The sequence below is a fragment of the Anser brachyrhynchus genome (assembly GCF_964034855.1).
Source record: "Anser brachyrhynchus genome assembly, chromosome: 3".
In the NCBI taxonomy this organism is placed as follows: Eukaryota; Metazoa; Chordata; class Aves; order Anseriformes; family Anatidae; genus Anser; species Anser brachyrhynchus.
In genome coordinates this window covers 76,433,694-76,456,082 of record NC_137696.1, presented here as the reverse complement: position 1 = coordinate 76,456,082, position 22,389 = coordinate 76,433,694, and the positions used below count along the sequence as shown (strand labels likewise).

Genomic DNA, 22,389 nt, shown 5'->3' with positions numbered 1-22,389 from the left:
ACACACTGAAATGCAGCAGCTTCCATTTGAACATCAGGAAACACTTGTTTTTACTGTGCAGGTGACTGTGCAGGTGAGCGGGGAGGTTGTGGAGTCTCCTCCTTGGAGATCCTCAAAAGCCACCTGGACATGGTCCTGGGCAAGCAGCTCTGGGTGTCCCTGCTTGAGCAGGGGTTGGAGCAGGTGGCCTGCAGAGGTCCCCTCCCACCTCACTGATCCTGTGATCTCACAGGCTGTTACTTGTATTAATTTTTTTTTCATGGGCTGTTTATGGTAAACTTCCAGATTAGGAGTGATGAATTCCTGGCAGTGGCAGAAACTGAAGTGCACTATCTTAGCTGCTGAACTGGTTATAACTTTTAAGGATCTACAAGTAAATGCTGGAATCTGATTTCACCTAAGAGAAAAGCAGAAGCCCAGCAGAACACTGTAGGATCATTTGTGCCCAAGAATCCCTCCCAGCCTCTCCCTCCCTCCTCCTACCATGCTCTTGGTATGCTGATTCCAAGACAACTGGAGTGAGAGCACCTAAATTAAGAACTTGGAATAAAAAGGACTCCCTCACTCAGCTTCTTCTCTCCCTCCTACTGTGCTGCATCTCACTCCACAGTCTTCGATGAGACATACTAGATAGAATAAACACTGTGGAAATAAAACACCCCCTTCACTTTACTACTTTTCCCTGGCTGTGCTTTGTCTAACAGGGTTGCTAGGATTTCTTTACATGATCTTTAAGGGGCTTTTCAAAAAGGCAAGACAGACACAAAGGAATCTGGCAGACTTTTTTGGTGACCCCTATGAGCAGGTTTGGCTTGCAAATTCATAAACAAAGAGGCTCATCAATGTAGCTTTAGGGAAATTAAAATCATCCTCTGTAATACTACCAGCAAATTACTTTTGTCCCACAACTGATTTATGTTTTGTAACCCTGACCTCCTGTCCAAGGTCTACAGCCAGAAATACACACTAGTCTCTCACAAGCCTTCTTCTGTGTCTCTTTGCACCTCACAGCACTGTATTTAGCCATTTCACACAAAAGTATTTTACTGAGGAGTCCCTTCTGATACTCACAGGCAATCATGTTTTGTCACATTATCAATTTCAGTTACATTTCCAATTTAAAAGAAGCCTAGAAACTACAATGCTCTTCTCCTGAAGCAGACAATTCTGCAAACAGTACAGACACACTGACTATATGTATATATACAAACATACACATGTATACCTAAATATATCATCTATTATCATTTTGGACTACTAAATTCTGTCTTTTTTCACTACAAAATACGAAAGGGTTTTGACCACAGGCACTCACCATCTAAACAGACAGATAAAAATCAAAAAATTAAACAAAGACTCTCTCTCATCCTGTGTTTTTAGAGAACATTTAACTTTTTACTTAGACAAACTACAGCCAGGGCCTCACAAAGAAAGTAAGTGTTTAGGAGGGAATGAAGAAAGGGCAGTTGCTTTCTGCAAAAGGATTGGGAAGGAATTCCAAGCATGAAGATAAAAATCGAAAGAAAATGGAGAAACAAGAGAAAATAGAAAGCCAGATTTATTCATTATGTGTTTTGGTGAACTTTTTCTGATTTTCTGTAAAGTAACTTAACTGCAATAATGTTTATTTGCTAAAAAAGGAAGTCCAAGTCTCTAATCTATGATCTTCCACAACTAAGGTGTGCAAACTTAGACAGCTCAAACTAAAATATGCATTAACATGCTTAAATTGCAAGTAAACCCACAGAAACCAATGCATACGTATTAGAGATGTAGATCTCAAACATAATTGTTTAAATTTACCATTTGGTTGTCACTGACTCAACCTGACCTATGTACCACCTAAGTACTTGCCTCTTGCAGCATGCACAAATAAATCCCTTCAAGTACTGACAGGATTGCTAGCTGAGGCCACAGAAATCCAAACCCTGGATCCTCAAAACATATATTTCTGTGTTTATCTCATCAAGCAGTTCAATCTCCCTGGCAGACTGCGAGGATCCTTACAGCATCATTTTCATCCAACTCATTTAAGAGAGAAATTGTTGAAATATGCTTGCCAGGATATGATAGACCAAGGCAAATCACCACTGCCCATGGCAAGTTTAGCTTGACAATGAGCTAGAGCCTCTTTTAAAATACATTTAGCACTAATGCACCAAAAATTTCCCATCACCCAACCGCACACCCTGACTCAGAAGACTGAGATGACCCCGGTTACTACATGACACTGAGGCTGGTAATAAAAGCAAAGAAATGTACTGGCTCCTTTGTTAGCACTTCATGCCAGCCTGTGATTTACACAGGCTGATCTGGCCCACACTGACGTTCTCATAAGGGCTTTCAGCACTTTTAGAAAGTCACTTAAATTAAAAGAAGACAATGGTATTAATCAGATGTTATAGAAGCTCTGTTAATTATGATGATTTTTAAATGTGTATTTAGAATAGGGTGTTTATTCTGATTTATTTGGGCAGATTTTTTTTTAGAATCGCACTAATTTTACCTGAAGACATAAAGACCTGGCCCAAAAACGTAATTATCAAATACAACCATTCAGTAAATAGAAAACAGTTAAGAACCATTAAAGGGTGGGTTCACTGCACATGTGCTTGTATGATGCAGTATAAGGTCAACTACCAACATTTATATACACCCTTAAAAGCCTCAAGCTCATTGAAGAATTCTCCCAAAAGCGTTCAATGAGCTAAGCATCTATTTATCTATCTCATTCTAGTGGCAGGACATGAAATTAGATACTCAAAAACTTATTTTTATTTTTCTGAAATCCTTAAATGCAGCAACCCACGCAACCTCCCCAGCCCGCTCCCCCCCTCCGCCGCCAGGGGGCCGTTGCTGCCGCGCCGCCATTTAAGGGCCGCCCAGGCGCCCGCCTCCTGCTGGGGGCGGCGGGGGGCGGGTCCGCTCGCCCCCTAAGATGGCGGCGGTGCGCTCACGTGGTGTGCGCTGAGGGGAGGGAGTGGGGCGGCCGTCGGCGACATGGCGGCGGTAGAGGGAGTGAAGGGGGGCGAGAGGAAAGAGGAGGACGAAGAGGAGGTGGAGGTCGGTCAGCGCGCCCCCCGGGCTTTCCCCTTCCCCGGAGCGGCGTTAGGGGAAGGGACGCGGTGTTGCCGCCTCCCTGTGGGGCTTGTGTCCCACTAAGGGCTGCTCGGGCCGCGCTGAGGGAGATGGCGGTTTTCCTTTTCTCCTCGTGCGTCTGTGCGGCTCGGGGAGGCCGCGGGAGGAGGCCCGGTGTGTGAGGAGGACCGGGGCGGGCAGCTGGCATGGCTCCCCCTAGCTGGGCAGGGCAGTCGCGTTGCCCTCAGCCCGTTGCGTTTTTCTGTCTCGTCAGGGGTCATGTTTCCAAAGTCACATCCTTACGGTTTTACTTAAAGTTTGCTGGAAACCAGTATTAGCAGAAAGCACTCTCCTGGTAACAGTTGTTTCTTATCACTGTAACGTCTGAAAAGATGAACTATTGCTTTTCTAATCTTATGTATATTCACATTTACTCAGAAGTTTACAGTTCTTGAAAGCTTTGCCTTCAATAAAAATACTTAAAAGTTTTTGTTTTCTTATTTTCTTTTTGAATTTTCCTCACCCCAAACATCAAGGAGTTGCGAATAGTAATGGATTTCAAGACAGTGTGTTGTAAAGAGTTAACAGTGGTCATATCATACAACATTTGCTTCACTTAACCTCTCATTATAATATCTTGTCTAGGTAAATACTTAACGTTTGGAAAATGTAGGTAGTGCAGAATAAGTTGTTTTGAGGGTCTGTTTATTCTGAAGGTCTTCATCTTTGTATGTTTTCAAGAGTTCAGATACATCAGTTACAGATGTGTGTTATAAACTTATCTTGTAGGAGCAGCTGGTCATGGTGGAACTGTCAGGAATTATCGATTCAGACTTCTTAGAAAAATGTGAAAACAAATGCAAGATTTTGGTGAGTGATTACAGCACAATAGGAAAGGGGTAAGTGAGTACACGTGTGAGCAAGGGAGTGGGGATGTTTCCAAATTCCTTAAAACTGATAACATTTGCATCAAATCTTTAGTAGAGAATTGCATGCACTCTCTTGACTGTGTTTGGTTGCAGGTTGTGGCCTCTCACTGTCAGAAGTGGCATGTTGTTTCTGAAAACAATACTACACAAATATAAAGAAATATTTTCAGAGGTATCTATAAGCTAGGACCATTATTGGCTCTGCTTTTAAGGTCTTAGTTGGGTATTAAATGATGTATTTTACACATTTAAAAACAAAAAGAAATGTTTAGCACATTTCTTAAAGAAACTTAGACTCAGCTTAGAGGCAAAGACCACATCTGTCTGTGTTGCGCTGTACTTAAAATGTTTTCTTGTAGATACTGCCCGACAGGTTCCAGTGTTGTAAAGGATAACTCAGTCTCAAGCCTATGGTAAAAAGTTTTGGATGTGTGGTTGTTTGCTTCTCTGTGAAGTTATTGTAAGAATTAAGCTTACCTGTCTTTCTATTTTGAGTTGTTTTAATCATTTTCTCTGTATGGGACAAATTTGATTTGCCTTTCTAAAACCTACTCAAGCTATGAGAGTTGTGTAGATTGTACAAGTACTACTGACATGCGGGTAATTTGTGAAACCAGACTTCTATTACAGGTTGTCAGTTGCTAAGATGGAAGAGTACATCTCAGAGCATGCCATTGATCAGACTGTCGGTGAGGTGGTAAAGTCAATTTTGAAAATCTCAGATACAGAAATACAATCCAAATTCAAAAGTTAGCCATTACTGGATGGTTATGCTTTTATAAGCAAGTGATTTTATAAGTAGGTTTTCTTGGATCTAACCTAAGTCAGTTGAAATGTGTTAAATTGATGATTTAGTACTGGTTGTTGAATGGCTGTATGTTTTTCAATAATGTTAATGGAATGCTTTTAAATGTTGTGCTTTGAGATTCTCCTATAATGCTGCTAGAAAAACATTTTAGTATCTTCACTGTATGCTACTCATACAGAAATCCTCTTGCTCTCACTCCGCAGAGTAAGCATTCCTTGAGATTTTTTCATATATAATGGGAAAACTTCCTAAATCTCTAATAAAAGATTTTGCTTTGTGGTATTCTGATCATCACATTTTCTGTGATGCTGGTCATATAAGGGGAAGACAGTCTCCATTTTCACATGATCTAAAAAAGGACTTCCAATCAACCAAAGAAATAAAGTTTAGAATATTAAAAACCTTATAGCTGCAGCATAGTACTGTTCAACTTTTTATGATTTTCCTGCTGTATAAAATAAACAGAAATTTTACCTGCTAGCTTACTGCTATTGATGTTCTCAACTTCAACTGCTGAAAAAAACTCACAGAACATTAATCTTAGGTACTTCTATTCATTAAAAGTATGAGAGGAAAATTGCACAAATTCCTGTTAACTTGTATGATACTTTGCATTTTACGAGATTTACTACATGGTGCCTCATCTTGAAAACTTTTGGCATATACTTATGCATAATGTTTTTTTTAATAGGACACTGTAAACATTTTGCCTTAAATGTGTTCTATCCGGGTGATCATTTTTATATATTAAGAAGAATATTGAGTTCCTGGCCTATGCGTTTGGAAAGGCTTAGTGTCTGTAGAACATGGGAGGCTCTGCTGTAGTGTCAGGAACAAGCTGATAGAAATGCTGCCTTACTCCCCCATCCTTGTTTAATAACAGCAATTTCCAACTCCTGCACAGTAATGACAGGAGTTTCTGTGACCCTGCAGTTGAACCGCTGCTTTTGTAATGCTTTATGCTGGACTCTTTGTCTTTTCCAAAAGCTTGGGAGTTTTCCTGCTCTGCAGAACTTGTGTTAAATGGAGCTTAGAAAATAACTCTTTTTTTTTCCATGCAAACTTTTTTTTTTGTGAACTTAACACTGGGGTTAAATCAATTTCTTAGAAGAAATAAGTGTTTTAAAATTACTTACTATAACCTAAGTGGATAGTTTGTTGAAGTTTGGTCTACATTCCTCTGGTCCTTTTTAACATACTAGAGCCTTTTCTATACCAGTTCAGCATTATTGATTTTGCTGTAATTAATAGACCAGTATTATCTGGCTATTTCCTTGCATTTAATATAGTTAAAGTAGCACGTATGGTGGTAGCCTGAAAAAATTGTCATGAAACGTTGTTTTTGTTGTATTTTAACAGTACACTGATTCTAACGAAAGACTGCCTATACCATTTGTAACAGTTATTAGCACTGTTTAACTAAGCCTCCCAAAAAACCTGAAAGAAAACTCACCCCCTTGCCCTCTCACCCCTGGGCCTAACATTGCAGAAGGCTACAGGGCCAATTTAATGACTACTTCTATTATGTTTTATGGAAACTAACAAATATTAATTTAATTGTATCTCTTCACCTTCCAGGAATCTGCTGGCTTCTGTAAAATAATAGGCTCTGCTGAATTCTCTAATTCATTTGCATAAATCTTGTTTTAAAGATGTCCTTTTCTTCACATGAAGCTGATAGTTTGGGAAAGGTTTACAGTCTGGAATGCACTCCTTTTCTCTAATACCTAAAAAAAACTTCTTACTTCATATGTGTAATGTGATGGAGTACTTATTTTTATTGTTGCTACCTGATGTTGTTTTGTTGTTGTTGTTTTTAACCTGCATTTATCTTTCCAAGGAATTAACGTAATCCAGATTCTGCTATATCTGTCTGCTCTGGTCCTTGAGTAAGAAATTTGCCTGGACTAACAGACATGTAACATCTATGCAATTTTTTCCATCTTTTTGTAGGGAATAGAGACAGAGAGGCCCATTTTACAAGTGGACAGATACGTCTTTGCAGGAGAATACGAAGGTAGGAAAAATAATATATCTCCTTTTCACGTAACCCAAAGAACTTTCTTAATATCAGTTAATTTCACTGCAAATGGAAGATGTGAGACCCTTAAGCAGTGAAGTTCTGGATGGTGTCTGAATAATACTATATAGAGCAGCACCAGCTAAACTAGCCATGCATTCACGTTTAGTTATTGGAAGGTGTGCCTGGAAGCTGACTCTGGGGTGTACCAGCTGTATTTCTGAAAGAAAAACACAGAATATAAAATGCCCTGGAGTGCCCCCTAATGCTTACTGTCTCGCATACGAGCAGGACTCGTGCTGTGCAGTCTGCGGCTTTCCTGTTTGCTGCCTGTGGTGACAAAATCGGGAAGAAAACGATCTGGAACCCTCTCATAGTAACATTCAGTGACTGTGGTGCTCCTGTCTGCTTCTGAGCTGGCAGTGGTTACCAGGTGCAGGGCCTTTAGATGAGGCTGGAAATCAGAACATTCCCCGAGCTGTGCCAGTGGGTGCGGTATCTCTGGCTGATGAAAGTTAGTCTCTAAGGCTGTCGCACTTTGTTTTCCACAGATGCCTTGGGAACCTGCGTGGTCTTTGAAGAAAACACAGAGCATGGTAATTGTTACGATTTGATGTCCTGTTTGCTGTGGCAGCCTGTGAAATTCAAAATAATTTCATCTTGTTTCAGCTGATAGTGGAATTCGCTATAATGATTGGGCTTTGGGTATTGTTTTTTTTTCTCCTCTTTTCATAGTAGATGCAGAAGGCAACCAAAAAGTACAGCTCAAGTACAAGTGCCATACGATGAAGAAGTTGAATATGACACGGACGCTTCTGACAGAGAAGAAGGAAGGAGAAGAGAATGTTGGTTAGTGCCTCTGTGCTCTTACTCTTCTAAAAGTTTGGCACTAGTTTTCAAATCTGAGGCAATATCTTTGCATTGAATTGTTCTTCACTGATTTTTTTTATTTCCATCAATATATGGAATGACTTCTTGAGTCTATGTAGTAGTTGAAAATTCACAATGTCCTTAGCAAGAAGTTCCATATTTTATGTACTATAACTAAATTGTTCTTAGTGAATTTACCGTTAATTGTACCTGAATTTAACTTACTTGCAAGGATATACATAGCAGAGAATACATTTTGGTTTTTCATTCTGTAGGCAGAACTCAGTGCTCGTATGTTTGCTTTACTTCTGTGGAATTTTTTTATACAAAATTCTCCTGCATATTCAGGTACTGGGTATCCACTACATACAGCAATGCTAATTAGCAGCATTCTGCTTTTAGTTGCTGCTCTTCACTCAAGTCAGCGTTGCTGCTTCACATTTTAAGAATACGTAGCCGTTTAATGTTAAATGTGAGACAGTCAGTGGGACATTGCTCATGGGAGATACAACATGAAATGTTATCTAGAATCTAACCAGAGATCAGCGTTCTTATCAACACCATGCATTCTTCCTCTCCGTGTCATTAAGTAGGACATACTAACACTGAAACTATTATTTTTGAAGTGACATTAGCTAGAGAATGTGCTGCTTAATAAAAAGGCCGATTTATTTCCCAAGGGAGCATCACTGCTACCTACTGCAAAATACTTTGTGTTTCTATACTCTGAAGGAAGCTTAGTATTGTGCATGCAAAGTAACTAAAACGTCTTGCGAATTGGCAGTGTGTATTGCCTAAAAGTCGGTTGAAGGGGGAGTGGAATTGCAGTTCCCTTTGGGGTCTGAATATGTATCGCAAGAGCTTGATGCTCCTGACTTCGGGAGGTGGTGCATTGGTTGCTCTCTGTATCACTCCCTGTCACGTTACTAGATGTTCTGAGAATCAGGTGAACAAACATTGCGTTCTCTTCATTGTATTTGTAAAATATTTTCTTTGTGTTTTGAAAGATATAAACATCCCTCTGGGCTGCCTCCTCCAAGTAGAATTCTAATCTCTCTTTTAAGTCTCTTTGGAGCTAACCTTTTGCTTTGACCAGTTCTGCTTTCTCTCTAGTTTTACAGTATGGGTTGAACAGGGCACAGTGTTTGTGCCATGAGCATAGCATAGTTTTGTGCTTTGTCATAATGACGTTCCTACTCTTCGTTAGTTTCCTAATAATTGCACCTTCCTTGTGACTGTTCTTTCCACACTGAGCTGATGAGTTCAATGAATCATACACAGTCATTCCAGTATCTTCTCCTGAATGACAGCAGATAAATACCCATTGCTATATAATATGTCTTACTGAAGTAAGTTTAGCCTATGCATATTCTTGTTAATTTATCAACAGCTAAGTTTATCTCTATTTTAAACAGGTCTTTCTTTATCAAATACCTTTGTTATTCATAGCCCTGTATTTCAAGGAAAATGAATGGTATGAACCTGGGGTGAGACTCAGCACACAAATTGGTGTTGCTCCAAATTTTTGATAGGTATCTTTGTATCCCAAGTGACTCTTGTACTTAAATGTTTTTCTGGCTCAGGGTTAATAAACAACAAACTTAAGCTAAGAACAAATGCTGTTAAGACTTCACTTCTTTAGTCACTAATATCAGTTTTCCTTCTTTGCATCAGATGGTGTGGAGTGGTTACAGATCAAGGACAGAGACTTCTCCTACAGCAGGCCTAATATGATTTGTAGCTTTCTGCATGAAAAGGAAGATTCTGATGAGTCAGCTCAGGCCCAAGACAAACTAGCTGAAGAGTCAGAGGGAGAGGTGAGTGACAAAGGAAATTCTGACACGAACTGTGATCAGGCCCAAGACAAACTAGCTGAAGAGTCAGAGGGAGAGGTGAGTGACAAAGGAAATTCTGACACGAACTGCGATCTGGGAAAGCAGCACGGCTTGGAAGTAGATGCCTCTCCTCTTCCTCTGCCTCATAGTCCTGCTCCTGAGGCAAAGGGTTCTCCTTCTGGAAGCGTTGCCTTAGATGATACCCCTCCGTGATGTCAGCTCTCATCTCTTCAGGATTTCTTCGTGGAATTAAACGGGCCAGCTTTTGAAGACCAAATGTATATGCTATGACATGATTTCCAATTTATCTGAGCAATTAGCGGGGGAAAAACTGACATGTTCTTGTGCATTCCTTTTGTGTTCGGAGTTGAGTGGGGAGAGGTGTAGTGCTTCGTTTGTTTTTAAATGCCAATTGGAAATGTGTGTATCTCTACCTCAAATTGAAGAAGAGGAAACAGCTACATAATTAAATGCCTTTGAAAAACATTGATGTATTGTACTGTTTGGGATGCTTTGTAAAAAGGGGAAAAAAAAACATTGTTGAAAGTCCTGAAACTCAGGTATAGCCTCACCTTGTGTGTAATATTCAGCTGCCTACTGTGTGTGTTCTTGTACTGCACTGACTGAAAGAAAAATTCAAATAAAGGTGGCTTTCATAAGGTTTGATAAAATCACTGGTGTTTGATTACTTGTTAAACTACTTGTTAAACTTATTTTGCTTTTCCTCTAGCATCTTTTGTTTCCCTGACTCATCTGAGAAATATTTCCTGTAGGAAGGGACTTCAGAGGTCTCTAGGTTGGCTTCTTCCTTAAAATAGGGTCAGTGCTGAGTTCAAGCCAAGTTGCTCAGGGCTCTGTCTAGTCAGGTCTTGGGAACCCCTAGGCGCTAGTCAGCGGCTGACATCTAGGGCATAACAAGGCACCCGCCACACTTCCCTTCTCCATTTTCTGTATTGACATAATGTGTTACATAAAAGGAATCTGTTTTTCTTCTGCCCCAAAAAACTTACGGGCTCTGCTCTTTTCATATTTTTCTGAAGGTTTTTGTGCCTATACTCTGTAGCTGCATTGGTGGTTCCTAAAGTGAGCCACCTGACTGTATGGTGGTACCCAGCTAGTCTGTGGGTTGATAGTGCATACTAACACAATTTATATTGCTTATTGTACTTTCATGTAAAAAACGAATGTGTGGTGCATTCATGACTTTTTTTTTTAAACCCAGCATTTTTAAGTGCTACTGATTTCACCCCAAAAAGCCGAACATGTTGGCTATTTGGAGTACAGCTCAAAATTGAAAGGGGGGAGGGGGGCTTAAACTAAAAAGGGTACTGGGTAGATGTGGTATCTGAACACAGAACTACAGCAGTCATCATCCTCGTGGGGTTATTTTATACTGTTTGTGCCCGTGTGCATGGATACCCGACATCACTACAGCCAGCTGCCCTGTCTGACGTTAAGCACTGCGTGACAGTTGTCAGTGTGTGCAGCGTGCTGACTACTGATAAAATAAGCATTCGGTTTTGGTATTTGCACTGAAAAAAAATACCTAAAAACCTTTGGAATATATTTGGAGGCAACCTGCCTTAGGGCAGGGGAGTACAGAAAGCGGAGCCGTTTCGTTTCAGGAGGGGTACGAGGTGATTTTGAATTAGTTGTAGGTGGGCAGGGGAAGATTTTTCTGCTTACTATCTGAGGATTTTATTGGCGAAGCGTCCCCTCTTGAGGGTATTTGGTGCGCTGCTGACAAAGTGTTGTTTGTTAGGGGTGTTCGGGCTTTCTTGTGCCTTCAGCTCACAACCGCGTGCGCGCCCGAGGAGCGGAGCCCTCGGCCCGCGGGAGCGGCGGGGAGCAGCACCACCAGCCGGCTGGAGGCCGCCTGCTCGCTGCCGCTCGCCCTGCGGTGGATGTGACGTGCTAAGGCCGAGCCGGCGGCGAGGAGCGACCGCGAGGCCGCGATGGACGCGCTGGAGCGGGTGGTGTGAGTGCGGGGCTCCGGGCAGGGGCTGCCCGCTGCCGAGCGCGGCCTCCCCGCCGCCTCCCCTGCCGGCCTCCCCCGGCGAGGGGCAGGCAAGGCTCGGAAAAGCCCGGGGCTGGGCTCGGGAGGGAGTTACCCGCGCGGGGCCCTGATCTGGTCGTGTCTCCTTACAGGAAGCCCAAAACCAAGAGGGCGAAGAGGTTTCTGGAGAAGAGAGAACCCAAGCTTACGGAAAACACGAAAAATGCCATGCTTATAAAAGGGGGAAATGCAAACTTAACGGTGACGGAAGTGCTCAAAGACATTGTAAGTTGTTGGGTGTGTGCATGCGGTATTTCATTGTATCGCCTGTCGCACTATACTGACGTACCTTCCCTTTGCTTTTCCTTACAATTCACATGTTGTATGCTGCAATATCAATATTTTCTTGCTCTCCTATTCTCTAGATCTCAGATTGTGACCAGTACTCCAGAGATGTCATTACCTCCCCATCAAATGATGTTTTCTTTTTTTTTCTATTTCCTTTCACTTTGGCAGAAGCTTTCAGCTTATTCTCTTCCTTATTATTTTTCCGTATAGGGGGTGAAGCATTGCAAGTGCATTTAAAAACAAGAGGACTGGGTACAGAATTGGGACTGGATCATGCAGCTGAAATCATGTCTCAGGATCTTATAAACCTCTTCTGTTTGTTAAAGCAGAGCATTCAGCCAAAACTTGCCAATCCAGTCCTCCAACTCTGTACCTGAGAATATTGTAGTTGCACTTGTGCTATTTTTTCTCCTTGCTTTGTCCTTTTAACATCTTATGCTAATGATCATCGGGTGGCTGTTCACTCACTGTTTTTTCTCAAGCAAGCAGAGAGATTCTATTACGTGGCTTTGATTTCAGCTGTTCCTTAGCTTATTTCTTAGTTTCAAGAAATAAATCCATCCCCAATTAATTGAGAGCCGAGATTAGGATTACTGACCTGGAGGGTTTTATTGTGAGCAGGCTTTTTGAGGCGACTTCTTTTCTGCATTGTTTCGCACAAACAATTATTGTATTTCATGTGGTTGTGTAAGTTGTAGGGTTTTAGAAAGAGCAGTTCTGTGCCTTTAGGTGTATTTGATATAACGCACGTTTAACTTTGTCTCTTGCAGTATGCTGTGAAGAAACCTTTTGCTGTACTGTATAAAAAGTAAGTGGTCACGTACAAGACAGCATTTGGTCATTTCCAACCATGAAGAGAGATGCTGGCTGGCATGGAGGCTTGAACAATGGAAGGGGTCACAGAAGGTGGCAGAGATTCATCTTAAATTTTAGTAGACTAGCAACAAGCAACAAGTGATTGGTGTTGATGTTGAGCTCGGTTCTGTGCCAAGTGTTACAGAGCAGTTATAGCAAACTTGAGCGGTTGGCTTCTCCGATTCTGCTCTGTGCAGCCAGCTAGCGAGGTTCTGTGTCAGGTGGGTAGGCTGGGCTGGTTATGGTGATAGGTTGGGCTTGCTCAAAATGGGAACCCGGTGTCCATATAGATGTAGTGCAGAAGCATTAATAACAGCAGCTAAACTGAACGTGGGATGAACAGGCAAAGCCAGTTGTCTGTGAAGTGCCGGTGGCATAGTTGTCAGTGGCACAGGAGGCCCCAGGGAAGCTGCAAAGGCTTACTGAAAATGTCAACAGGCAGTGCCAAGGAAGGAACACCTGGCAGTATTAATACTGCTTTTGGTAGGAGCTGAAACTGAACTTCTAATGCCGGAGTTTCCAGCAGAATGCAGAATCTTAGTGTTATTATAAGATTAACTAAAGTGCTCATCTCAGCTTTTACTATTTTTTTGATCTTTTTTTTTTCCCTTGCCTCCTCTCAGGAAAAATATTACCAGGCCTTTTGAGGATCAGACATCATTGGTAAGTATAAGCCATGTCTTTTCTTACGAGATTTTGTAGCTGTAAAGTTATTCATAACTTTATTGGAGGATAATTTTCTTTCAGTCTGTGATAAATTAGATGAGAAACCAAGTCTTTAATAATTTTGGGTAAGCTGAAGGTAGGGTTACATCTACATTTATGGTGCCAGTAGGCATTTTATTCCTCTAGCTTCGAGACAGAATCCTGATATCGTGGGAATGTTTTTTGCCTAAAATGCATGTTTCTCCAAACTGACAGGCAAATTTAGGAGTGATGTAACAGTACTTCATATAAAATAAAGGTGTTTATTTTGTCTTTCTAAAAGCCCGTCCTTTCAAGTGCCACAGCTTATGAACAACTTGTTTTCAATTTGGTGAATTCATAGGTTAAAGCAGTTACATGGAGGGGTCGTAGCTTTCTGTGACTTTTGACGATACTTGAATGGGGGAAGAAAAGCTCAGCAGAGTACCAAATACTTTCATACTTGCTCTGCTGATGTGATCTGAGCTGAGAGTTCTCTTCAGCATTCAGTAAAGAACTGTCAGAAATGTGAGCAATTTCACTTAAATTGTGAAATTTAAAAGTTGTGGCAGACTTGCAAATGTTCTTCAGGCAAAGAAAAATAGTTGAAGATGTATTATGTAAAAATAAATAATGAGGAATTATGAAAAAGGACATTACAGATGAAGTGGCAAGAAAAAATACCTAGCTTCATCTATAAGAAAGAGTGCTTTGGGAAATAATAAAATAGATAAAAGGAAATTAGTTGTTGTTTGAACGTTGGATCCAGCTGTCAATTTTAGCTTATGGGGACTGAGACGTACGCTTTTCTGGTAAATACTATTGTTCTTCTCATTAAGCAGCTCCTAAACTCACATGTCTGTGACACATACCTTCTCTAAATATTTTTGAACACTTACGAACCGGAACTCACAATTTATTACGTTTTCTTTTTTTCAATTGTAGGAATTCTTTTCAAAGAAATCAGATTGTTCTCTGTTTCTGTTTGGCTCTCATAACAAGAAGAGACCTAACAACCTGATAATAGGTAATAGATCTGTCTTGGGTTTTTATTTGGATGAAAGGTCTAGCTTTCAATAAATATTTAAGTATCTGGATTTTCTTCCCCTCTTTTTTTTTTTTTCTCCTTTACAGGTCGCATGTTTGACTATCATGTCCTGGACATGATTGAGCTAGGCATCGAGAACTTCGTATCCCTAAAAGATGTCAAGGTAAGGAATTACTGCGGTATTTCAGCGACATCTATTGGTGAATTTTATTGGTGCATTGGCGTTTTCTGTGCATTAAAGACCAGAACCTTTTTTAAAAAGTGTTTCATGCAGTGTTTGGGGACTGCTTGTTTGTACTAGTGTAGAATATTACTTTTTTGCTCTGCTTTTTGTGTGGGTTGCATAGGGCAAGCTTGCTGTAGGCTTTCTACAACTTCCTTTAAAAATTTCCTTTATTCCTAAAATGTTAACTTTTAATTAAAGAGTTACATTTACAAAATTCCTTATTGAGATTCTGCCCATGGGAAGTTCCTATATAAATTGGCATGCACTTTTAAAACTGATAACACATTTAAAAACCAGAAGGTGGTCCAGCCATCAGAAGAGACAGCACTGGGCAGCTGTGCTTACAACCTCTTCCCGCCTCCCCCCAGTAAAGTTTGTAGTGCTGTGCAGCAAGTGGGTTTGCAGAATTGATTTAATAGAAGACAAACCCGTAGCAAAGGGGAAAGGTTATTCTCCAGCTGGGTTATCTTCATGAACACAAATGTTGGTGTGAAGATGGATTGACACATGATGGGATCACTTCTTTCAGCTGCAGCAGTACTCCTACCAGTTTGAAGTGTTTTATAACCAGAGAGTCACTCTGCTGAAATCACTCTGCAATTTGTAGTCTTCAGTAGCATAAAAATGCCAGTTTTCAGGGAACTGTACTTACTTCAGACAGACAGCTAACATTTTGATTATTTAAATTCAGAGAAAATTCACCTTTTCTTGTCATGTTATGTTTTAGTCTTGCCAAAATGAGCCAATTTTGTACCAAACACTTCATGTGCTGCAAAAATAAGGTTTATGGTCCTTGTTTTCATTAGTTCAGTGACAGGACAGTTTAGAGGGATAATGAAGGAATTTACTTTTATAAAGGTGAATCTTTCCCATAAATTCAGATAGTTTGTAGTAGGTATCTTCATAGCATTGCATTCTACATAGATGGTAGCAATACCTATAGCAGGGAAATTATAGTCAGGTAATTGTATTTGTTCACCAAAATTAGAATGAGGTGACTGACTAAACCATACTTTTAGCTTTTTTCATGGACTCTCCAGTGTCAAAGTATAATAGATCTGTTTGCCTCTAGTTTTCTTGGTAGTAGTTGCAGTCAAATTAACCTTTTGTTTTCTTTGCAAGGTGTTATCTTGCGTGTTTTATAGTAAAGAATCTCTTCTTCTACCCAGCACAAAGAGTAATGCAATTCAGCCATTTAGAAACAGTCCTTCTGTATGTTTACGGTGTTGTTCAAGGAGAAAAGTGTCTGTTCTGTTCATGTTGATCATAGGTCACAGTTTTTCATTCCATGTTGAATGGATAACAAGCCATTAAGTCAATGATATGTTCCCTAACATGGTCTGAATTTTTCTTGTGTTTGAAATTCTTATTCCGTAGAACAATAAATGTCCTGAAGGAACAAAACCTATGTTGATATTCGCTGGTGACATGTTTGACCTAAATGAAGAATACAGAAGACTGAAGAACCTTCTTATTGGTCAGTGTTTTGATTATTTGAGCAGGGGGATTGCATAAATCTTGTAGCAGTGTGATCTGTTGGGAAATGCAGGTTTGTCAATAATTGTTTGCTTCTGTTCAGCACAGAAAGGAATCAAAAGGGGGCACTTGTAAATTTCATGTGACGTGAAATTAGAGTTAAGTAATCACCGTGACTGACAGAGGTAAAGAAGACTGGCCTAGAAGATTCCAAAGTGGAAGTTTTGTGCTCACTGAAATTCATAATTTTGATTGTAAGAAAACTTTGGCATTTTTCAAAAAGTCTTTTCCTTGTAATTATACTGGATTATTACTTTTCTAACCAAAAAATGTTTTGAAATACCTAATTTTGAATCGTTGGATTAAGTTCATGAAGTGGATGGGATGTCTTTGCTTACAGAAAACGTCACATCAGTATAATTGAGCCTTTTTTCATCATGCAAGCATTTTCTGCTGGAAACTTGACCAGTTCTAACAAAAGTGCCATTGATCTGACTATTTGGAATTAATATGTGTATTAAAAATTAGCTGTAGATAAAAGATGTGTCATAATTTCAAGGCATGCTGGGATCTTAGTAAAGTAGGTAGCATAGAGTGTGTGGAGTTACTTTGGTTTGGTTTGTTGTTTTTTTTTCCCCCTTCTGTTTCAAGGTTGGAAGCATCAGAAGTTGAAGCATGTTTTAGGATTTTTCCAGGGAACTACAAAAATGATGAAACTTCTCTTAGGGTAACTTTTGGGGACCTAGAGGTTGTATGTTACAGCATCTCCTGACACTAGAGGGAAAAAAAGTCTTGCTAGGGTGGTGGTTTTTTTTTTGCCTTTTAATGGGTTTCCTAGAAATAGGTTACTTTTTTTTTTTTTTAAAGCTGTAGTAGAATTGTGAAACTGGCCCAATAAAAGCAGGAGTGTTCCTTCAGTTCATTCTTGGGTTGTAGCAATTCATAACTGTTGGTCTTTGTAAGATCTCCCTTTCATGTAGAGAGAATATAGGTTGGGCTCCTTTTTCTAGGCAAACAGACAGAGCGATTGCTCTTTGGAAAGCAACCTTAGAAGTGGCACTTCCCCCTACCCCCCTTGCTCTTAGGATTCCTTAAAGCAAGACGCTGCATCTGGAATGGGACTAAAAAGGGAGCAGGAATGGAGAGCACTTGCATCCTGTCAAGACAGCTGATTCTTCCTTAGAGTAGATGAAAGATTAGTAATTGTGCTTATAAACTTTTGAAGGTGGTGACTGTTGACTGTGAAGATCAGTGGCACAAAGGTGCGTTATTTAAACTCACTGTAAATGAAAGTTTACATTGCAAGAAGCACGTACATTATTTCCTAAGGTGTATCTTGTTCCGACATCTGCACGATGTTGGTGATTGGCATCCAGGTGTGCTCCTCCACCCCGTTATCACACAGCTTGATACTTTAAATGGAAGACATGCATCCTTAGATAGTTGCCAAATAACTAACTAGTCTTTCCTGTCCCATTTCTTTTGAAAAGAAATCCTCTCTCCTCTCCTGCTAATTTGCCTGTAATGGCTCTCTGCAGTCAAATGTGCTGAAATTGATATCCAGTTTTTCTTCTTGAATGTACTCCAAGTCTTGATGTTCTGTTCTGTGAAATGCCTGGATGCAAAACAACAGACAAAGGAAAAGGTTAAGTCATACGAAGGCTTGAAGGTATCAACAACCAATTAAAATAATTTGGCTGATAATTTGAGTGCTTTTCCCTGATTGGGAAAAACAGATTCATTCTGTTTCTGCATAAGATTTGTTTTTAAGCTGCCACTCTATTGCTAAGAAAGACAAAAAAATGTCTTTAACAACAGCAAGTGGTTTGTTACCGTAGCAGTACTGTTGAGATCCCAGAGGGAGTATTAGATAGCAAACAGCTTCTTTTTGCCAAAGCAATGTGATGCCAGGGATGCTAGCGAACAACCAAGCTTTCATTGGCTTTTGTGGTATCAAAAGGGTTTGTGCATGTTTGGAGTATTGTCTTACAGCAGTTTCTGTGTAGAATTAAAAAGCAAGGGTGAATTACTGTCTTCATGGCAGCCAAACCATGGTAAAATGACCTCTGTCACTTAAGCTGTGAAGTGCAAGAAGTTATTTAGAAGGTAATTAAATGGCAGCTGCATTTTTCTTTAGAGACCTGGAGGGCAAAGACATCCTGTTCTTTCTCTTTGGCTTTCATTGCCTAGCAAGATGGTAGTACAGGAATCCATTTACAGTGTGACTCCTTGGAATTCAGTTCATAAAACTCTAATAACTTGTGTTTATTAAGCATTTCTTCTCTTGCAACGCTGCCTGCTGGCTCGTTCTGCTATTGCACACTACCAGCCATTTAGAAATGGCTAGGTATTACATGGCTTGCTTATGTTCTTTCTAGGCCATTGATTTGTAGGAGTCCTCTACAATTTTGGATTGGCTTTCAGCTTGTTCTTCATACTGTCTTACACGGTTATTTTTGGAGTGTCTCAAGGATTTGTGGTTTCTATCAAGCCAAGAAAGGGGATGGCTGGGGGGAAAAAAAAGTCTGGGATAGGCTTTAAACTCCTCCCATGATAACCATGGCTACAGAAGTTACAGTATTACCAGCTTTTGGATATGAACTGATGCAAAAAGAAGTGTATAGGCTCATGGTCCAAAAAAAATTAGGAATTTGAAAGTTAGGAATCTGAAAATGAAAAAGGTTCTCTGAAGCTCTCTGCAGGAAAAAGTAAATTAGAAGTGCTGGAAACATGTTGAGCGCACGAGGAAGAACTAGGAATGGAAAGAGAGGAGAAAGCAGTTCTCTAGTCCAACCAAAGCAAGAGCTGTAAATTAAAAATACATTAAAAATGTCAACTCTCTGGGTATACTGAAGCGTAAAGTTTCTGCAGCTGTTAAACATTGCCAGGAAACAGAAATTCCTGACCACCTGCATTTGTTTGGAAGAGATCGTCCGGTGGGTAAAAAGATGTGCGATGCCACAGGAAAACACAAAAGGGAGAGGTTGCCAATAAAACCACTAACATTGTGAACCTGCAGAGAGCTTGTCAAGGGGAAGATATATGCAAAAAGAAAAAAAAAAAAGTATTTTATTTGCAACTTTTCCTCACTACAAGCTCAACCCAGGAGAGGAAGAGTTGTGAGTATTTAATTGACCAAGGACATTTCCTGGCTAGACTCCAGCTGATGTGTGCCAGCAAGACTTTGTTTTGGATGTCGTTCCAGTGCTGATACTCTTGAAAAAGGTAGTGGAGGAAAAGACAACTTGCCGAGGAATCTGCAAATGGGACAGAACGGAAGAGACTGATGTGTTTTGCATCTGTTAGCAGTTCTCCTGTGTTTCGGCGTTGCCTTGTCATGTTTATTAGCACACCTTGTTCCCTCAGACAAGGTCACGTTCTTTCTCCACCCTCTGCATGTGTTGGACAGATTGCTGTGCTTGTTGCAGGCTGTCTGATTGCACAGTATTTTTCATGACCTTACATAAGAACCTGGCTAAAGATGGCTAATTTTGTATTTAACCTGTATTTCAGTGTTCTATTTGCAAACGGAGTAAGTACTTTTAAGTGTCTATTTTTATAGGTGTTTCATTTATTAAGTAGAGAAAATATTAACTGTAATCACAAATACTGCGTGCCCAAAGAACAGAAGTGCTTTGTTGTGGGGAAGGTATGAAAGAGCTGTGAGAAAACCTTTTTCCCTGGAGTCACTGAGAGAGAATGTAGATGAGATTAAAGAAAACGCAGTTTTATTCTGTGTTGTACTGTTTATCACTTCTTTGCACTCTCCCAAATTTGGCTCTGATTAAGTATGTTAAGTATTAGTTTGCTGTCTTAAAAAAGATATCTGAACTAATGGCTTCTCTGTGCTAATCTATGTTTAGCTAAGCTTGAATTGGCCTAAATATCAGAGACACATTTCATTTTTATGACTTTCCAGCTAAAAATTTAGAGGAGTAGACAATTCAGTTATCCCAATCACCTTAATAAAAATAGGTTACTGCTCTGAAAGTATATTTGCTCTGATCCATTTACTTGGTTTTAGATAACATATATATATTGCTACTGAATTGTCTCTGGAAAGTTGCTCTATTCCTGTCAGGATCACAGAATCACAGAATCATCTAGGTTGGAAGAGACCTCCAAGATCATCTGGTCCAACCTCTGACCTAACACTAACAAGTCCTCCACTTGAATTCACACACAAAGACCTTATTTGATGTTAAAAAAGAACCTATATAGGCATCACATCACTGCTGTGACGTGGATCTATTATAAAATAAGCTAATCTGTTAGTCATCTCTTGGTTTGATTCTCAGTCAAGAAACCTGTCTCTTATTCTTTTCAAATGTCCTTTTAGACTTCTTCAGAGGTCCTACTGTGCCCAGCATTCGCCTGGCTGGTTTAGAGCATGTTCTGCATTTCACAGCTCTAGATGGGAAGATTTACATGAGAAGCTACAGGTGAGTGTGTGTTTCTTCTGTGTTTGCTTTTTCGGTACACTTGTCAAGGTTTTCCAAATCTTAGCCTGCAGTTGTGTAATTGAACTGCCTGGAGCAATGGTTTACTCCATTTAGAAGACTGTTGTGTGTAGAGGTTACCCTCAGAGTAACTTGCATGACACAAGGGAAACGCTTAAGACCTATACCAACTGCTTCCTTCCTTGTTGAGCTCCCTCTAGCTCGGAGGGCTGCTCTCTGATACGGTTGGATTGGCAAGGTGTAGTGAATTCAACCTTGTGAATTGGTAAAGTCTGAGTGCTATCTTACGCGTCAGAGACTGATCTCAGGCTAATTTATAGGGCTCTCCTCACCTCCATTTGTCAAAGAATGACAGGTGGTAGGCTGTAGCCAGAGATACACAAGGAAAACACGGACAAAATTATCTTCCTTTCCTGCATTGGTGTTTGCTCACAGTCCATGGCCTTTCCTTAACAGGTTGTGAGTGTTCATAGCTTATGTGTTCTGTGAGACTTTATTGATTTCTGTTATAACAAAATATCTACAGTCTCATTCTAAAAAAAAAAAACCTTACACAGCAAAACAACAATGAACACCACCACCAAAAAAAATCTTGGCTAGGGCTCGGAATGTTTTGCTATAAACTGTAGTACTTGCTTTTTCCCTGTCTATTAATACACCGGGCACTACTTAGAATTTGAGGAATGGCATGGCTTTTAGGGTACTGCAATTGAATTTTATCCGTTGTAATGATAATGCTAGTCCTATTTAGAAATAATAATAAAGTGACCTAAACTAGATTATATTTTGGGTACATTCAAGTTGTGCTGGAAATGAATTATAAAGGATTATTGACAGACATCTTTTCTCAATAATGGAGTTTGCAATAGTAACTGTTTTTAGTAGTCTTCCCAACCACATGATTGAACATGCCCTTTAGGAAGACAAATAAATCTGTAGCACAGAGGACAAAGTTGATGGTTTTTTCCTTCTAGGGTACTTCTGAAGAAATCTGGCTGTAAAATACCAAGAATTGAACTGGAAGATATAGGGCCTTCATTAGATCTGGTTATGAGGAGAACACACTTAGCTTCAGATGACCTTTATAAGCTGTCTTTAAAACAACCCAAAGCCCTGAAGGTACGTACCTTGGGAACATAAGTGGCCTTGCTTTTAGGCATTTGATTTGGTTGTTTACTGGTAAATGTGGATAGTAAAGCCAGATACCTGGCTTCTCACCAGAGCTATGGGCACGCGCTACTCAGAAATACTAATGTACTTCTTCCCTTACAGCCTAAGAAGAAAAAGAATATATCCCATGATGTGTTTGGTACAACTTATGGTCGAATCCACATGCAAAAGCAAGATCTTAGTAAACTGCAAACAAGAAAAATGAAGGGGTTGAGAAAGAGGCCAGCAGAGAAGTCAGCTCAAGATGGTGGGATTAGTCCCAAAAAGGCAAAATCAGCGTGATAGTGTGGAACAGCTTTGGAAACTCTTTTGTATCTTTGAATTTCTTACATAAATTGTAATATAAAAATGTCAGACATAAAACACTCAGCTGCCTTTGTTGCTTTTTTAATTAAAAAATATTTTTAATGATTTGTCGTTTTAAAGGGAACATTGGGGTATTGAGCTTTAGCATGAAATCTGGTTATTTAGAAGAAAAAAACACGATGAAACTTGCTTAATTTTCCGAAGTTGAATATTTATTCTCTTGGTGTTAGCAAACATATGCTAGTTAAGCAGGTGATTCATTTCCCAAACAGTTTTGTGG

At 40.0% G+C, this 22,389-nt stretch overlaps 2 protein-coding genes across 5 annotated transcripts; both read left to right on the top strand.

Annotated features, from left to right (window-relative positions):
- Positions 1 to 2,918: 2,918 nt before the first annotated feature.
- Positions 2,919 to 10,211, top strand: GTF3C6 (general transcription factor IIIC subunit 6). Of its 3 annotated transcripts, none has more exons than XM_080587309.1 (6): positions 2,919 to 2,947; positions 3,868 to 3,948; positions 6,769 to 6,832; positions 7,387 to 7,431; positions 7,571 to 7,684; positions 9,380 to 10,211. In XM_080587309.1, exons 1-6 carry the CDS (start codon positions 2,939 to 2,941, stop codon positions 9,751 to 9,753), a joined length of 687 nt encoding a protein of 228 aa, XP_080443435.1. In that variant the 5' UTR covers positions 2,919 to 2,938; the 3' UTR covers positions 9,754 to 10,211. The 3 variants fall into 3 exon arrangements, with proteins under 3 accessions (XP_080443435.1, XP_080443434.1, XP_080443433.1); XM_080587308.1 differs by having other exon boundaries at positions 2,926 to 3,063; positions 7,574 to 7,684; XM_080587307.1 differs by having other exon boundaries at positions 2,926 to 3,063.
- A 1,149-nt stretch (positions 10,212 to 11,360) lies between these two features.
- On the top strand, positions 11,361 to 22,166 carry RPF2 (ribosome production factor 2 homolog). 2 transcript variants are annotated; one of them, XM_080586886.1, is made up of 10 exons: positions 11,361 to 11,518; positions 11,689 to 11,821; positions 12,655 to 12,692; positions 13,363 to 13,402; positions 14,369 to 14,450; positions 14,558 to 14,634; positions 16,075 to 16,174; positions 20,513 to 20,615; positions 21,608 to 21,752; positions 21,906 to 22,166. In XM_080586886.1, the coding sequence occupies exons 1-10, from the start codon at positions 11,496 to 11,498 to the stop codon at positions 22,083 to 22,085; spliced, it is 921 nt and encodes a 306-aa protein (XP_080443012.1). In that variant the 5' UTR covers positions 11,361 to 11,495; the 3' UTR covers positions 22,086 to 22,166. The 2 variants fall into 2 exon arrangements, with proteins under 2 accessions (XP_080443012.1, XP_080443013.1); XM_080586887.1 differs by having other exon boundaries at positions 11,475 to 11,607.
- Positions 22,167 to 22,389: the final 223 nt, after the last annotated feature.

What these genes read in the sequence shown, in the direction of transcription:
- GTF3C6 (XM_080587307.1), top strand. Translation starts at nt 3,001, where the DNA reads ATGGCGGCGGTAGAGGGAGTGAAGGGGGGCGAGAGGAAAGAGGAGGAC. An exon ending in AAAACAAATGCAAGATTTTG is followed by an intron (nt 3,949 to 6,768) that starts GTGAGTGATTAC and finishes ATCTTTTTGTAG; the next exon opens with GGAATAGAGACAGAGAGGCC. An exon ending in TGAAGAAAACACAGAGCATG is followed by an intron (nt 7,432 to 7,570) that starts GTAATTGTTACG and finishes CTCTTTTCATAG; the next exon opens with TAGATGCAGAAGGCAACCAA.
- RPF2 (XM_080586886.1), top strand. Translation starts at nt 11,496, where the DNA reads ATGGACGCGCTGGAGCGGGTGGT. An exon ending in TTTGCTGTACTGTATAAAAA is followed by an intron (nt 12,693 to 13,362) that starts GTAAGTGGTCAC and finishes GCCTCCTCTCAG; the next exon opens with GAAAAATATTACCAGGCCTT. An exon ending in ACCTAACAACCTGATAATAG is followed by an intron (nt 14,451 to 14,557) that starts GTAATAGATCTG and finishes TCTCCTTTACAG; the next exon opens with GTCGCATGTTTGACTATCAT.